The following is a 17356-nucleotide window of genomic DNA, read 5'->3' on the forward strand; positions in this document are numbered from 1 at the left end:
ACCAAGGCGGCATGGGCATGGCCCCCTAGCTTCCAGTAGTGATTCAGTAGGGGTTTGCAGAAGTCAAAATGTTAAGAATCTCTGGTCTAGTGTGTTCTGATTAACAAATGCAAATTAGAAGTGTTGCTGGAAAGTTGGTGCGTGGTCAGCGGCGGATTGGTAACGCGGGCACTCGGGCAATGCCCGAGGGGCCGGTATCCGAATTCCAGCTGTGGGCTGCTTTTTTGAGCAGCCTGGGGGACTGATTTGGGTGGTTTCTGCGTTGTTCGATGCCGCCCGCGGCCCAGTGGGTGCCTGAGTGGTCATTCTGGAGGTAGATGGGCGCTCATTACCTCCCTTTTATCAATGGGCAGAGGTGTCACTCCCTTTCTCTCGCTGGGCCGCCCATTAATATATGCATATTGAGCGGGGGCAGGAGGCCTGAGCAGAAGTGGCCTCGCTTGTTGTTTCACCAGTGTAAACTAATCTGTGCATTTTTTTTAACACCCACCCTTTTTTTTTTTTTTTAAATACAATTTTAACAACGAAGCAGTGTTTTGCAGAAAGGCAATGTGCAAATATGGGCCACTTTTTTAGCGTGCCCGGGACGATTGTTGGTGGAAGGTTCTGTCATTCTGCGCAGCAAGAGCAGTAAGAGGTGGCATCTGATATGAGCAACAGCGTTGGCAGTTTGTGTGTATTGTGCCCAGGGCATCAGCAACGCAGCCTGCTGAGGGCCGGCCTCCTTCCCTATCTCAGTGAGTTGATAGAGGACAAGCCTGCGAGCCTTCCTCCCTGGAGGTGACTGGAGCAATGAAGGGGAGGAGGCCAATTATTTATTTATTTATTTGAGGAGTTTTATATAGCGCAAACATGACCCGTCTGGGTATCAGAGCGCTGTAAGCGGTGACACTCTGGAGTCTGCTGGTAAATGGAGCTGGGATTGGTCCTTCCCCTGCAGTAGGGAGTGGTATAAATAATGGAATAACTCTGGACAGGTTGTAATACCAGGTGTATACATTAAACGCATCATTGGGAAGCAATCCAAAATGGGTAATATACATCAACAAATGTTTAGGGCAGGCTGGGCAACCAACGACAGCTCACGGTGCTACAGATGGCCCCAAGGTGTAAGGCTCATCGGGTTTAGGCAAGAGTGCTCTTCTGTCGCAAAGTAAGGTATGTTCGAGGGCAGGAGTGGTGTTGGTGAGTAGCATGAGTCCAGGGTGGGTGGTTGTAGACACGTCTGTAGGTGGCTGATGAGGCTTGTAGGCAGGTCTGTAGGGCGTGCACCCCAGCAGCGAGTGGAATGGAGGTACACTGGTAAGGACCCCCTCTGGTGAAACCATCTTGGTGATAGCCGCACATGAGGAGGTGGTGACCAGGAAGACCAGGGCCAAGAATTGTGATATGGACAGACGGACAACTCTGTTATATAACAAGAGGGCTCCTGAGGGCGGCAGGGAGCCAGGAGAAGGCAGTCTGCGTGCAGTGGAACACCAAAATATGACCGGTCCTAACCCACAGCACAGTTCAAAGGATCGGGAGTCCCTCCGAGGGCAAGGGACTTGTGCACCAACCTTCTCGCCGACTCACAGCCCGAGTCATATGTGGGGAGGGGGGGGGGTCTCTTCTGGGCCCTCCCTGGTCTGCTGGTGCCCCTTCATCTGGCAGCACAGGCTGGTTCATGACGCTGGGGGACCCCAGCATTGAGTTTAAAGAGAATGTAGCACAAAGAAGTCCACGGTCTGGTTCCTCACCAGGCATCTAATGTGGGAACCAAGCCTACCGAAAAACAGGGGACAGCAGCACCGAGGCTCCGTCTGAAGGGTTCACACCAGGCTGTAAATATCTATTACACACCTGATGAATGTCAGAAGGTACTGGGAGGTGGGGTGTAATAATAGTACACTTTTTTTAACGGAGTTTTATATAGCGCGAACTTGAGTCAGTATCAGAGCGCTTTACATGAGCACCAGTTGCGTTTCATGAGGACACATTCATTTTTGTTAGGCACGGGGAGAGTAAGTGATTTGCCCAGAATCACAGGATGTTCAGCGTCATTGCCGAGACTCGAACCCGGTTCCCCAGATTCGAGGTCTACCGCCCTAGCCGTTAGGCCAACTCCGCTCCCCTATAATGTTACATACCAGCTATACTACCACCAAATGTCATTAATTGAGTACATATAATTTCTGGGTAAAGCAATTATTAATAAAAATCGACTTTAAATGCGATGAAAACTAATTCGGTTTCAGAAATCGAAATTGATTGTGTTTTTTGATAAAAGTAAGAACAGTTCTTTCTAGGTAGAAAGAAATGGGAAGGAACTGTGACAAAATGTCTTCTACATGGAGAGACACAGGTCAATATTTAGATGTTTGTTTCTGCTTGAAGTCGACACTAGAAGCTTGTTATGGTTTATTGCTCCCACGAATCGGATGTTCTGTCCACACCAGTCATTTTAAAGGAGCCATGGGTGATGAGAAAAGACTAGTTCTCCTGACTCAGCCTTGTGTCACTCACGCCATAAATAGGCATTCTAGAATGTTCCTTTGTTTGATGATGTCATCTGGGGTTTTGTGACATCATTGATCGCAAGGTTCAATTAAAAGTCGTCTAAGCAGCGGCGTTCAGAGCACAAGTTGCATTTCCTGGCAAGCCGGTGTCTTAAAAGACCGAGAGCGCCTGTCCAGTGATCATGACTGGACTGGCCATACAGGGCACAAGGGACCCCAAACTTATGCTTGGGATAGTAGGGCTGGTTTCAGGGCGCTCTTGGCCAAGTGACGGATGGAATACTTGAATTATTCTCAGCCACTGGTCATTTCTCAGGCCACATGCCAGTTCACCATTATTGTGCACACCCTGCCACCTCAGTTTTGCATATGGCTGGGTCCAAACTGAGGTGGCATGGAAAGCAGAATAAAGGTGGACTGGGGTGCGGCCTGAGGGATTACCAGTGGCTGAGTTTAATGTAAGCATTTTATCCATCACTTTTCGCATACATCATTAAAAATAAATGAGCTGACCCTATTTTGTAATAAAAAATAAATATGGGAAGAAATGACCTCAGAACCTTTTTTTAGACTTGCTTGGTCAGTGTAATTTGGGGCTGAATTAAACCATTATGAGGGCCGCTTTAATCTCCCAGGCCAGTCCAGGCTGTGATCACATCTGTCTGCGCGTCTGACATCAGGAGTGCGGCGCGCGCCTCTTATCTCGGGCCCTTTACTGCTCTTCGGTCTGGATGGGGGAGAGAGTGATGTGGACGCGCCCTCTCCCCGCCCTCCTCTTCCTCACTGATTGCCCGTGCCCATCAAGCAGTCCCTGGTGATTCCATAATTCATGACATCACTTTGCCCGCCGATAAGGTAACCAGATTTGGCTACGGAGCCGTCTGCTGTCTCTATTACATTTCATGTCTGAGCACGGTATATTTATAGCGCCTCACTTCAGGCTCCAGCCTTTGAGCGCAATGGACTGACCGCCCTACCGAGCACTACCCAGAGGCCCCTGCGCCGACTCACCAGCTGCCCCGTAACCCACAAGCAAGGGGTCTTAGGCGCATGCAGTGGTGCTTCAGTCTGTCCAGCAAAGGCATTCCCAACCGCACCAAACAAGAGCCCTTCCCAGGCGAGGGATAGCTCCGCTGTCTTTGATCCAAGCCTGCATGTTCTGTGTAAGGCGAGGGATAGCTCGGCTGTCTTAGATAAGAGTTTGAGTGGTCTTTGGAGGTGAGGGATAGCTCTGCTGCCTTGAGTATGCGTTGCCTAGGTAGACCAGGGATAGCTCTGCTGTTTTAGGTTTGGGCCTGTGATAGGCGTGTAGGTGGGAAGTAGATCTGCTGTCAGAAGTCTGAGTCCGTGTGCTCTATGCAGGTGAAGGACAGCTCTTCTGTCTGAGGTCCGAGCCTCTCTAATCTGTGTGTGAGAGGGGGGTAGTTCTGCTGTCTCAAATCCATCTGTGAAGGGGAGAGATTGCTGTCGGAGTCTGTGTAGGCAATGCACAGACCTGCTGACTTCCTTATTGCCATGTATGGTCTGTTTAGGAGCTCTGCTGTCTTAGGTCTGATCTTGTGTGGTCTGTACTGGTGAGGGGTAGCTCTGCTGTCTTAGGTCTGCGCTTGTGTGATCTGTACTGGTGAGGGGTAGTTCTGCTGTCCTAGGTCTGTGCCTGTGTGGTGAGGGGTAGTTCTGCTGTCTTAGGTCTGTGCCTGTGTGGTCTGCACTGGTGAGGGATAGCTTTGCTGTCGTAGGTCTGCGCCTGTGTGGTCTGTACTGGTATGGGGTAGCTCCGCTGTCTTAGGTTTGATCTTGTGTGGTCTGTATTGGTGAGGGGTAGCTCGGCTATCTTAGGTCTGATCTAGGGTGGTCTGTGCTGGTGAGCGGTAGCTCTGCTATTTTAGGACTAGGCTTGTGTGGCCTGTGTAGGCGAGGGATAGCTCTGCAGTCTCACTGTCTCAGCTCTGAGCTTCTGTAGTCTGTATTGGTGAGAGGTAGCTCCGCTGTCTTAGGTCTGATCTTGTGTGGCCTGGATTGGTGAGGGGTAGCTCCGCTGTCTTAGGTCTGATCTTGTGTGGTCTGTGCTGGTGAGGGGTAGCTCTGCTATTTTAGGACTAGGCTTGCGTGGCCTGTGTAGGCAAGGGATAGCTCTGCAGTCTCACTGTCTCAGGTCTGAGCTTCTGTGGTCTGTATTGGTGAGGGGTAGCTCCGCTGTCTTAGGTCTGATCTTGTGTGGTCTGTGTAGGCGAGGGATAGCTCTGCAGTCTCACTGTCTCAGGTCTGAGCTTCTGTGGTCTGTATTGGTGAGGGGTAGCTCTGCTATTTTAGGACTAGGCTTGTGGGGCCTGTGTAGGCGAGGGATAGCTCTGCAGTCTCACTGTCTCAGGTGTGAGCTTCTGTGGTCTGTATTGGTGAGGGGTAGCTCCGCTGTCTTAGGTCTGATCTTGTGTGGCCTGTATTGGTGAGGGGTAGCTCCGCTGTCTTAGGTCTGATCTTGTGTGGCCTGTATTGGTGAGGGGTAGCTCTGCTATCTTAGGTCTGATCTTGTGTGGTCTGTATTGGTGAGGGGTAGCTCTGCTATTTTAGGTCTGATCTTGTGTAGTCTGTGCTGGTGAGGGGTAGCTCTGCTATCTTAGGACTAGTTGTGTGTGGCCTGTGTAGGTGAGGGATAGCCCTGCAGTCTCACTGTCTCAGGTCTGAGCTTCTGTGGTCTGTATTGGTGAGGGATAGCTCTGCTATCTTAGGACTAGGCTTGTGTGGCCTGTATTGGTGAGGGGTAGCTCCGCTGTCTTAGGTCTGACCTTGTGTGGCCTGTATTGGTGAGGGGTAGCTCTGCTATCTTAGGTCTGATCTTGTGTAGTCTGTGCTGGTGAGGGGTAGTTCTGCTGTCTTAGGACTAGGCTTGCGTGGCCTGTGTAGGCGAGGGATAGCTCTGCAGTCTCACTGTCTCAGGTCTGAGCTTCTGTGGTCTGTATTGGTGAGGGGTAGCTCCGCTGTCTTAGGTCTGATCTTGTGTGGCCTGTATTGGTGAGGGGTAGCTCCGCTGTCTTAGGTCTGATCTTGTGTGGTCTGTGCTGGTGAGGGGTAGCTCTGCTATCTTAGGACTAGGCTTGCGTGGCCTGTGTAGGCGAGGGATAGCTCTGCAGTCTCACTGTCTCAGGTCTGAGCTTCTGTGGTCTGTGCTGGAGAGGGGTAGCTCTGCTGTTTTAGGACTAGGCTTGCGTGGCCTGTGTAGGCGAGGGATAGCTCTGCAGTCTCACTGTCTCAGGTGTGAGCTTCTGTGGTCTGTATTGGTGAGGGGTAGCTCCGCTGTCTTAGGTCTGATCTTGTGTGGCCTGTATTGGTGAGGGGTAGCTCCGCTGTCTTAGGTCTGATCTTCTGTGGCCTGTATTGGTGAGGGGTAGCTCTGCTATCTTAGGTCTGATCTTGTGTGGTCTGTATTGGTGAGGGGTAGCTCCGCTGTCTTAGGTCTGATCTTGTGTGGTCTGTGCTGGTGAGGGGTAGCTCTGCTATCTTAGGACTAGGCTTGCGTGGCCTGTGTAGGCGAGGGATAGCTCTGCAGTCTCACTGTCTCAGGTCTGAGCTTCTGTGGTCTGTGCTGGTGAGGGGTAGCTCTGCTATTTTAGGACTAGGCTTGTGTGGCCTGTGTAGGCGAGGGATAGCTCTGCAGTCTCACTGTCTCAGGTCTGAGCTTCTGTGGTCTGTATTGGTGAGGGGTAGCTCCGCTGTCTTAGGTCTGATCTTGTGTGGCCTGTATTGGTGAGGGGTAGCTCCGCTGTCTTAGGTCTGATCTTGTGTGGTCTGTGCTGGTGAGGGGTAGCTCTGCTATCTTAGGACTAGGCTTGCGTGGCCTGTGTAGGCAAGGGATAGCTCTGCAGTCTCACTGTCTCAGGTCTGAGCTTCTGTGGTCTGTATTGGTGAGGGGTAGCTCTGCTATTTTAGGACTAGGCTTGTGTGGCCTGTGTAGGCGAGGGATAGCTCTGCAGTCTCACTGTCTCAGGTGTGAGCTTCTGTGGTCTGTATTGGTGAGGGGTAGCTCCGCTGTCTTAGGTCTGATCTTGTGTGGCCTGTATTGGTGAGGGGTAGCTCTGCTATCTTAGGTCTGATCTTGTGTAGTCTGTGCTGGTGAGGGGTAGCTCTGCTATTTTAGGGCTAGGCTTGTGTGGCCTGTGTAGGCGAGGGATAGCTCTGCAGTCTCACTGTCTCAGGTCTGAGCTTCTGTGGTCTGTATTTGTGAGGGGTAGCTCCGCTGTCTTAGGTCTGATCTTGTGTGGTCTGTATTGGTGAGGGGTAGCTCCGCTGTCTTAGGTCTGATCATGTGTGGCCTGTGCTGGTGAGGGGTAGCTCTGCTATCTTAGGACTAGGCTTGCGTGGCCTGTGTAGGCGAGGGATAGCTCTGCAGTCTCACTGTCTCAGGTCTGATCTTCTGTGGTCTGTATTGGTGAGGGGTAGCTCCGCTGTCTTCGGTCTGATCTTGTGTGGTCTGTATTGGTGAGGGGTAGCTCCGCTGTCTTAGGTCTGATCTTGTGTGGTCTGTATTGGTGAGGGGTAGCTTCGCTGTCTTAGGTCTGATCTTGTGTGGCCTGTATTGGTGAGGGGTAGCTCTTCTATCTTAGGTCTGATCATGTGTGGCCTGTGCTGGTGAGGGATAGCTCTGCTATTTTAGGACTAGGCTTGTGTGGCCTGTGTAGGCGAGGGATAGCTCTGCAGTCTCACTGTCTCAGGACTGAGCTTCTGTGGTCTGTGCTGGTGAGGGGTAGCTCCGCTGTCTTAGGTCTGATCTTGTGTGGCCTGTATTGGCGAGGGGTAGCTCTGCTATCTTAGGTCTGATCTTGTGTAGTCTGTGCTGGTGAGCGGTAGCTCTGCTATCTTAGGACTAGGCTTGTGTGGCCTGTGCAGGCGAGGGATCGCCCTGCAGTCTCACATCTCAGGTCTGAGCTTCTGTGGTCTGTGTAGGCGAGGGTTAGCTCTGCAGTCTCACTGTCTCAGGTCTGATCTTCTGTGACCTGCTACGCGAGGGATAGCCCTGCAGTCTCACTGTCTCCGCTCTGAGCTTGGGTGGTCTGTGTAGGTGAGGGATACCTCTGTAATCTTATGTTTGAGGTATGCATTTGCTTGGTCTGTGTAGGTGAGCGAGCACTGCTTTCGTACAAATGAGCTTCAGCGATCTGTGTAAGTAAATGGTAGCTCTGCTGTCTCAATTGTAAGTTTGTATGGTCTGTACAGGCGAGGGCAAGGCACAGGTCCTAAAAAAAAACAAGTGGGGGGATAACCAAGTTAGGCAGTATGCAAGTGACATCATGGCACATGACATCACGGCGCTGCATCACAGGAAGAGATATCAAAGGAAGTGGGATCACAGCCCATGACCTCACAGGAAGTGATATCACAAAAAGTGACATCAGATCTTATTACCTCACATATATGTTTAGTAGGTCTCTCATGAGTACATTTGAGCACATTCCAAGATTTTAAAAAGCAGACTTTGCATAGAGATTGTCCCAACACAAAGTCTGGGCCTCAACTAATACATTTATGTTTTTAGGTCTCGGCTAGGCAGCGCATGCGCTGTCTCGTCGAGAGATGGTGTATACAGTATAGTGGGGGAAGCTCTGCCCACTTTCCAGCCTTTTTTTTATTGGCTTGCATATTATTTTCTGCATTCTGATTGGTGGTTGGCTTGGTAATCCCGCCTCCTGATGGGCATGTCGTCATTTTTACCCTTCCGAGGCTATCGCCCCCTTTACTTCACAAACAGTTTTGCTCCCCTGCCTCTCCCCGTTCCCTCCCATACTCCGTGACTTCTTTGACCACCAACGCCTTCCCACCCCCTCCTGTTCATGCCTTCTTTTACGTCTGCACTTCCGTTAAAAATGCAATAGGACTCGCGGAAATATGTGTCCTATTGCATTTTCAGTGCTTGTTTGCTATTTGATTTGTGGGTGCATTCGCACTATTTGTCTCGCATGCGTGCGGGGCTCACGAATGCAAGTAGAGGAATCTGCCGATCTTCAACTGGTAAGTCAGATTTCATTCTATTCTCTGCCGGATACTGCCTGGCGTGCCTCGCTGTTTAGCTTGTTAACTTTGGCAGCGTGGCACGCATTTTCTATAGCCGTCGCGAGCCTTCCTTTGTTTTCTGTGGCAGCACGGCATGCCACCGCCAGCTCCCTTTGAAAAGATTTGGGCCAGATATGTTCCCCTTTGTGGGTAATGTTAAGGGCGCCTTTGTCTGCCAGTCCAGCTGCGCATAAGCCCTGCTTGTAAGCTAGAGGAAAGGATGGGGGCTTTTATAGTGAGGGGGGGCCGCGTGAGTCAGGTGCAGCGAAAGATATAATCCATTCTTTGCACACCTTGGGAAAGTTGAGACATCCAGGGGCGAGAGTGGAACAAAATGGATTTGTTGATCACGGCTTCTTCATGGACGTTTCTAGTTCCCCTGTTAAGTCTGCTTTATATCCAGCTCCATTCCAACCCCAAAGATAGCGGCAACAGAGAGTAGTGTAAAACAAACAAACAAACAGGGTGGCATTCGTGGCGCCTGGACAGAATGAGCTTGTCGAGCGCTCCGAAGTCATCCACCCGAGGCTGGTTGAATGTGATGCTGCTGGTAACTTGAAAACAGATGGCACCTTACGGTCCAAGACAGACCCGTTCAGCTGGTTCTGCCTTGCTTTATACGTATTCTTGTGGTCTTTATCAAGTTACCCCTGTCGTATCTCTTACTTATTGGGAAGAGGTGTGGTGCCGCGGCCAGGGCGACTGACTCTGGAGATCGCAGTTCGATCCCCGGCGGCAGATTAGCCGAGCACCATGTGACTCTGGGCAATAGCTTGCATAATCTTCCCGACGGCCCCCAGCGCCTAGAGACCCTTACGGGTGATTATTTGTGCTTTACAAATGTGGATTATTTTTATTATTATTGTAGTTTTACACCAAATCACCAAGAAGCATACGCACTCTAGTGGTCATACCACCTTGCGTCAGAAACCTCAGAGAGGGTTGTGTGTCAGTCCGAGAGGTGACGGGGCAGCCGTGCAAGGCCGCAGTAAGTCACCGCTGAGAGACAGGAGGTACCGAGCAGGACACCATTGTTCAACTCCTTCCTAGACGGGAAGACAAATGCTATATCGCTTAAAAGGACCGGTGTCTTTTTTTGTTGGACAAGTATAGTTTGGTGTGTGATGTGTGAAGAGTACCCTCTGGGGGTGCAGGGGTGTTTTACGTTCTAGCCTTGATTTGCTGTGCTTGAGTAATCTTGGTTGCGCCACTTTATTGTACTGCAGCATTTATATAGCGCTTGCTACCCTATGTTGAGTGCTGAAGCCCTTGCACTCATGAGTAACATGCTACACCATGTAGGGTGTGTGGTTGAAAGGATGTTTTTGTTTTGATCCTTTGTGGGAAGTATTTCCGTGTAGTCAGTCATCGGGAGACCTTTCTTTCGCCTTAAGAGTAAATCTTAAAATTGAATGCATCCAAATAAAACAATCCATAATTGATTTTTCAGGTCTGAGATTATGGTTTATGCTAGGTGGTTTATACTTTAGCATAGGAAAAAAACATTAAGTTCTGTTGTATGACCTACAAGTATGTTTTCACCAGTCACTCACCGTAGTAGCCTCAGCGGCTTATGTTCTACGTTGAATATTCCTTTGAGTAGCCAACGGCAACCAGCCCTGGAGTGAAGCCACCCTATGAAAAAGTTGGCTTCCACTCAATGTTATTATGAAACAAATCAGAAAGAAGCAATGATTGTTAAAATAAACTGAAAAAAAACCTAAGAACGAAGATCCCTATCAACGTTATGGGACATTATTGTTATTGCGCTCCAGATAATAATGGAGGCCCATTGAGTGGGGTGAAGGCGCACTTGGTGCTTTGGTGGCCGGCTGGGTGCTTTGCAGCCAATTGGTTGTTATGTTACATCATTGTGGTTTTAAGTGTGCCACAGTCTGGTCGATACCTCCCCACAGCTCATTTATTGGAGCCCAGTAATACCTGGCCTGTTTGCAGTAGTCTTTTAGCCGAGGCATTTGTCGTTGCCGTAGTTGATATGGATATCGTATGTGGTTTCTCTGGTAGATGTTTTTTGCATGTCAAGCAAGCCTTCTATGTTCTGCAAGCCTTCTATGAGTGCAATCTATCCATGTAACCTCACATATATGTTTAGTAGGTCTCTCATGAGTACATTTGAGCACATTCCAAGATTTTAAAAAGCAGACTTTGCATAGAGATTGTCCCAACACAAAGTCTGGGCCTCAACTAATACATTTATGTTTTTAGGTCTCGGCTAGGCAGCGCATGCGCTGTCTCATCGAGAGATGGTGTATATAGTATAGTGGGGGAAGCTCCGCCCACTTTCCAGCCAATCTATCCATGTAACAGCTGCTCAGAGGGTGGAGATGTCTTTTTGATGCACTCACAGGCTCTCTCACGTGTATGTGGAGATCTGAATTGAAGGGAGTGGCTCTCCTACATCACTTGTTGTTAGAAGCCAGCCTGATCCTTAAAAAGACAAACCGTCTAGATGGCATTGCAGTATAGGGTAGCTTTGAATACCCATTTAGTAGTGGTCTTAGTTTAGTTTAGCTCTGGAATCCCTGCTCAGATAGAAACCCAGATGCAAAGACGACACTAAGAGCAGCTCCCCTTACAACAACGAGCTAGAGAGAGCAGATGGTTCTAGAGCTGTTATTGACCAAATATATTGGTGAACTTCATGGCTGCCTACAGTAGCATCAGAGGACTCTTGTCTCCCCTCTTACATGGAGTGCAGAGATGCTTGCTACATCTCTAAACTCATTAATATGCCGAGACAAATTGGCATTGCCAATGCTTGTTTAAACTGTGCAACAGACATTAGCAACAAGGAGAAGCAATACATCTGTTCTGCTTAATTAGTTGCAAAGTCAGCATTTTAAAATGTTTTATGGGGTTAAGGAGGCACCTGCTGCAGGAATATTTGTGCGCCCAGTAAATCTCAGGGAACAATAATAATGGTGAGATAACTCTGTAGGTTAACGCGTCTGCTGGAGAGATCTGTGTTTTGTCTAGTCCCATTTTTTTATCAAAGTAGCACAAGGGGTTTATTTGTCTCCTGCACAGCACATCACCCAACATGCAGATGACAGATTTTTACTTTATGTAGATTGGTAAGTGGCTCACTGCTTTTTTAAGTTTTGAAAAGCGTAAAGTTTATTAAAGAAAAAGAGACAGGGTAAAGGAAGGGGAAAATATAGTAAAAATACATACAAGTTACATTTCTGAAAACCTTAAAAATACATAACTAAGAAGTCTTATAGCATTATAAAGAAGATGAATAAATATATAATACAAGTCAAATACCTAAAAATGCAAAAATACAATGAAAGTATCTATATAAACAGTAGTAAAAGCAATGACAAATCGGAATGTCAAGGAGGTTTCGACACCTCTTAGTCGGAGACTTTGCGTACATAGGAAAGCTTAGCATGACAATCAATAACATTTGTAACTGGGGACCATAGAAGCGAACGTTTGAGAGCTAAAGAAATTGTGAATACATGAACTGTATCTAACCTGTGGTTATAACACACGGCATACCACCAAGCCTGAAAGGACAGGTCAGACAATGTTTTCCAATGTTTGGTAATCTGCTGAAAAGCTACTCCCAGAAGCAAGTCTAAAACCTGCAAATGCAAGGGACAGCTCAACCAATCTTCAAAAAGAGAACCCAAAAAAATATTAACAAAGGAAAAAGGGACTGTATGATGAAAGATTTGGGTAATTTGTTTCCAGACATTCCTCCAGAAGTCATGTACGAATGGGCAGAAAAAAAGTAAATGTTTTAAATCAGCATTCGTGGATGAGCATGACCAACAAGTGTCAGGGAATTCAGTATTAATCTTGTGCAGAAGTGAAGGGGAAAGGAGTAGTCTATTATATATGAAAAAGAGTGTCTGCGTGGTGTTAGCTGCCCTGGATGTTTCCCTGATTTTAAGCCAAATACTGTTCCATACTTGAACGGACCAGTCAACCTGCAGGTCTCGTTCCCAATCCAATTCTACCTTAGTCTCTTCTCTAACAAGGGTCAATTCACGTAGGTAGTTTTAAATGGCTGAGGCTTTGGGTCCGGAACTCAAGAAAGTTTGAGAGGTAGTGGAAGTAGTATTTGGTTGACTTAAGGATGGGACGGATTTCTGAACTGCTAAATTTAAAGTTTTTTGTAGCAAAAGATATTTATTAGGAAATAAAGTAGGAAAATTAAATATAATTTTAGCCTGAGAAAAAGGTATAATTTCATCATTCTAAATAGTTGATGAACCCAAATGAGACCATTTTGTCTCCATGACTTCCAATAAATGGGTTTGTCTTTAATCATTATGCGATGATTACGCCAAACTGAGAACTGAAGAAGTGAATTTTTGGAGGAGCTATCCAATAAAAGTGGGTCTAATAGTTTGTGTGAGCTTAACAATAGGGGTAGATAACTTCTGAAGTTTCTGGGTGAAAGAGAGGTACTCTAAAAAGGAGAAAGGAACGATATATGACTGTCCAAGTGTCACCCAGAGGGGGGAATCTGACGAGAGGTTGGTAAGCAAATGAGACGAGTGGCGTAGGTTAAAAGCTTTATGATAAGCAGGAAAATCGGGAAAGTTAACCCCACCTTCTGTTTTAGGGCAACTAAGTTTTGTTAATGTCATACATGCTTTTTTCTTATTCCAAAGAAAAGAAGACAACAAAGAGTTAATCTTTCTGAAGTACTTCTGGGATATGGTAACTGGAATATTAGAAACAGTAAATAAGACAATTGGGGAGAACATCATATTGATGGTATCCGGCCTCCCACACCAGGACAGGTATAAGGGATGCCACCAGGACAGGTATAAGGGATGCCACCAGGACAGGTATAAGGGATGCCACCAGGACAGGTATAAGGGATGCCACCAGGACAGGTATAAGGGATGCCACCAGGACAGGTATAAGGGATGCCACCAGGACAGGTATAAGGGATGCCACCAGGACAGGTATAAGGGATGCCACCAGGACAGGTATAAGGGATGCCACCAGGACAGGTATAAGGGATGCCACCAGGATAGGTATAAGGGATGCCACCAGGACAGGTATAAGGGATGCCACCAGGACAGGTATAAGGGATGCCACCAGGACAGGTATAAGGGATGCCACCAGGACAGGTATAAGGGATGCCACCAGGACAGGTATAAGGGATGCCACCAGGACAGGTATAAGGGATGCCACCAGGACAGGTATAAGGGATGCCATCGGTCAGTAAGGGAAGAAATCTTTGAACAGCATTTGTCCAAGTTAATGGAAACTGATGAGTGAATTGAAGAAGGAAAATATATTCCTAAGTACTTTATATGGTTCGTATTCCAAGTGAAATTAGTAATTTTAAAGTCCTCTTTAAAGGTAAACTGAGTTGAAGGTCAGATTTCGCACTTGTCATTGTTTAATTTATAGCCGTGGGTCACTGCTTTTAACACTGGGATCCCTTTGTTACTTGCAGTTCATACATTGTAATCCTTCTAGTGCAGCACAGTGAGCTACAAAGGACATGTGACTGCTACACCTTGTAACCCTCGCTTTCTTATGTAACACATCCTGTATATTAATTTATACACATATGATTTATTCTCAATGTATAATGTGTACGTGCGATGTAAAGCGCTGGGACACCATGCTTTGGGATGAGTGACGCTATAAAAGAAATAAAACAAAATAGCGATATGTAAATTGTTATTTGTGTAAACACGGGGACAGGTCAACACACCTGACGTTCTTGCAGTGCATGCGTGTCTCTTATATACAGGGACTGAACAAAGGCAGAAGCAGGCCTCAAGTAGCTGTGCAGCGTGCCTTTGTTTACCCTCCATTGCATTTGAATCTTGGTGTGAGGCTTTAGATAGCACCCAGGGAGACTAGAACAAAAGGAGGACTGATGGCCCTTAACTTCGGCCTTTGCTTTGGCTGCCTAGGCTCGGCCTAAAAATGAAGGCCCTCACCGACTGCACCTTGCTGCTGGCAAAGGAGCGCAGACAACGAGCAGACGCTGCTGAATGAGACCCGTGTGAGAATATCACACCAGAACAAGTTCAGCACATTTCAGACGGGGCCCCACTTCTTGGTAGGGTGGACGGCGTCCATCCTGTGAAAACAGTGGATGGACGCCATCTACACACGTGTACTTCCAACATGTGCCCTGGGCGGGGGTAGCGTTGAGGAACCTCAGTCAGTGACAGTATGGTTCTGTCCTAGTGGTGGAAACACGCTCCTGTCGCTTTATTTTAACCTTTCACCTTTTCTTTTTTCTACCCCTCCCTCTGTCTCTTTCTTTCTCTCTCATCTCAGTGTAAGGTTTCTTGGGGCCCTGAGAAACACACATTTTGGCTTTTCATGTGTGACCCCATCTCAGAAAGTTTAACGTATCATTTATTTCCGTATTGAAGTCCGTCATAAGACCTGGCCCTGCAGGGTGGTGGTAAATACTGAATTCTGTCTTGCAAGAAGCCTGACACAGCTTCCTGCCTGGTAGGAAAGGCAGGGACCGCAGTGCCTAATTTGAGCAGGTGGTTTCCGGTGCTCAGCACTTAATTGTCAACACCAGCACTTGTGACAGCCACTAGCTGTTTGTGTAATTTGGAGATGAGTAGGACAACAGTTGTTTAATAATTGCAAAGAACTAATGCATATCGCCCATACCATTCTATGAGCTTTTGTGGCCTCTAACAGTCTGAATTTTCACACTTGTAGCAGAGTGATGGTTAGTAGTTGTGTAGGTACTGTCAATAGCTTGGGCAGTGTATAGTGCAAGCTGCAGCGGCCTCCCAACAGGGCCCTGGCACTTATTTTTCTACAAATTTAAGCACTGGACCGCAGCCAAGTGTTGGCGACTTACTTCATAAAGTTTGTGAATCCCTCTCATGTGTCAATGGCAATGTCTTGGGCTCATTGGTTCTGTCGAGATAGCAAGCCCCTCCCTTGGTTTAATGAGAACTCCACTTGAGTGATCACATGGGAAGGTAAGATTGGGCTCCACTCTTCAACATTCACTCGCATTTGGGGGGAATTTTAGCCTGGAGGGTGCTATCACAAGAGAGAATGAGTGAGATGGTTTGGGGAGTCTCTGGAGGTCCCGATAAAGGGCAGTTGATGGGACAGGACATTATGAGGCTTCGTAGCTGTGATGTTGCACACGTGTTACTCCTCCACTGTATCGTGCTGACGGCCGGCCCCAACCTCTCTCCACTTCTTCTCCCCGCTAACATGCAGGATCCTCCACAACTACATGATCTGGCGCATCGTGGTTGTCCTCAGCGAGCATCTCTCCACGCCGTTCCGTGACGCCATCCACGAGCTGTCCAAGGACATGGAGGGGACGGAGAAGCAGGTGGAGCTGGGGAAGATGTGTCTCAGCCAGACCAACAAGCACTTTGGAATGGCGCTGGGGGCTCTCTTCGTCGAGGAGCACTTCTCGTCTTCGAGCAAGGCCAAGGTGCGTGGGTCCTCTTTCTGGAGCTCAGCTTCTGGAAAACGCGGGCATGGGTTGGTAGATCTGGTGTTGGGCGCATGGGGAACAACATGGGATGGTATATCTGGTGACTGACTAACAGCACTTATTACCCAATAAGGGTCTCTTGGTGCTAAGTGCAAACCTAGCCAAACAGGATGGTCGTGAGCTTCTAACTGAACATCATCAAGGGGGCGGCATGCCTTAGTTCTAGAGCAAGGGCATACCAAACGAGTGGGCCTCTTGCAGAAATGTACCGGCAACCCTGAGTGTTAAAATTTAAGTGAAGAACTTTTAAGAGAGCCTGATTGGAGCTGTGCATGATCCTAGGAAAAAGAAGGCGGAGATAAGAAATTAAAAGCATCTGCTGAATGCGGCAACATACGTACCCCCTAGCGGAAGTGACATGACATGTCGGGTCTATGGCGGAATGCTAATTTTTCTGTCTTTTACGATACATGCAGGGGCATATTTATCAAAAGGGCACACATCTTGTGGCGCTGCGTGACAGAGAAAGGGTAGGAATGTGCTTCATTTAACATTGTATGGCACTTTCCTGTCCTTACACTAGGGCACCTTGTGCTGCCGAGCACCAACAGAGGCACTCTGGTGCAAGGGAACCTGCGTTGCAGATGGAATTGTTTTTGTGCAGGAAGGAACACCTTCCTGCACAAAAACAATCCTTTGAGACTTTTTTCTCTTTCTATGTGTGCTGCAGGATGCAGTACATGTTTAAACAGAAGAAAACAAGGAGAAGTAAACATATTTATTCTTGTTACGCCTCCCCTGGGTAAGCGTAGCATTTTAACGCATTCCCAGGTCTACTACTCATGGTAAATGTGGGACTGAGCAAACATCCAAGGGTGGATGCGTGGAGACACCCATGCTCCTCCCATGGAACGCCTCCCTGACTTTGTGTGGCTTGGTAAAACTTATTCTAGGTTTTACATCCCCTAGCATGGCACAAGGGTAACACAAAACGTTTTCAACATCTGGCCTGCAATGTTTTGATGTGCATGGAATGAAAAATACACATTTTTGGAGTTTCTAGTTCGCGCCTGTATTTCAAAAGTGAAATTCATCCAGATGTATTGTTTTGGCTAATATTGCCCACATCTCGTAACATAACAGTTTTTTTTTTGGGTTTTTTTTTGCATCTGGCTACCGATTGCTTTAACTCTCTGTTTGGAGTACTATTGCAATCAACACAGGACCATTGCATGTCACAGTTGGTTACACTGTGCCATTGACTTTACTTTATGTTTTTGGGGATGTGGTGATGAAAGCAATTCCTATAGTTATTTTCTACCTCACAATATCTGATGTATGGAAACTGGTGCCATTCTGTGTTTATGTTTACATG

At 47.6% G+C, this 17356-nt stretch overlaps 1 protein-coding gene across 2 annotated transcripts in view; it reads left to right on the plus strand.

The window, feature by feature from the left end:
* Nucleotides 1-17356, plus strand: part of ECEL1 (endothelin converting enzyme like 1) — a 565411-nt gene that overhangs the window by 467829 nt on the left and 80226 nt on the right. For both annotated transcript variants that reach the window (XM_085635691.1, XM_085635690.1), the window contains exon 8: nt 15756-15978. In XM_085635691.1, the coding sequence (XP_085491817.1) occupies nt 15756-15978 (223 nt within the window). The remainder of the gene's footprint in view (nt 1-15755; nt 15979-17356) is intronic.

Source organism: Triturus cristatus, chromosome 11 (assembly GCF_964204655.1).
Source record: "Triturus cristatus chromosome 11, aTriCri1.1, whole genome shotgun sequence".
Lineage (NCBI taxonomy): Eukaryota > Metazoa > Chordata > Amphibia > Caudata > Salamandridae > Triturus > Triturus cristatus.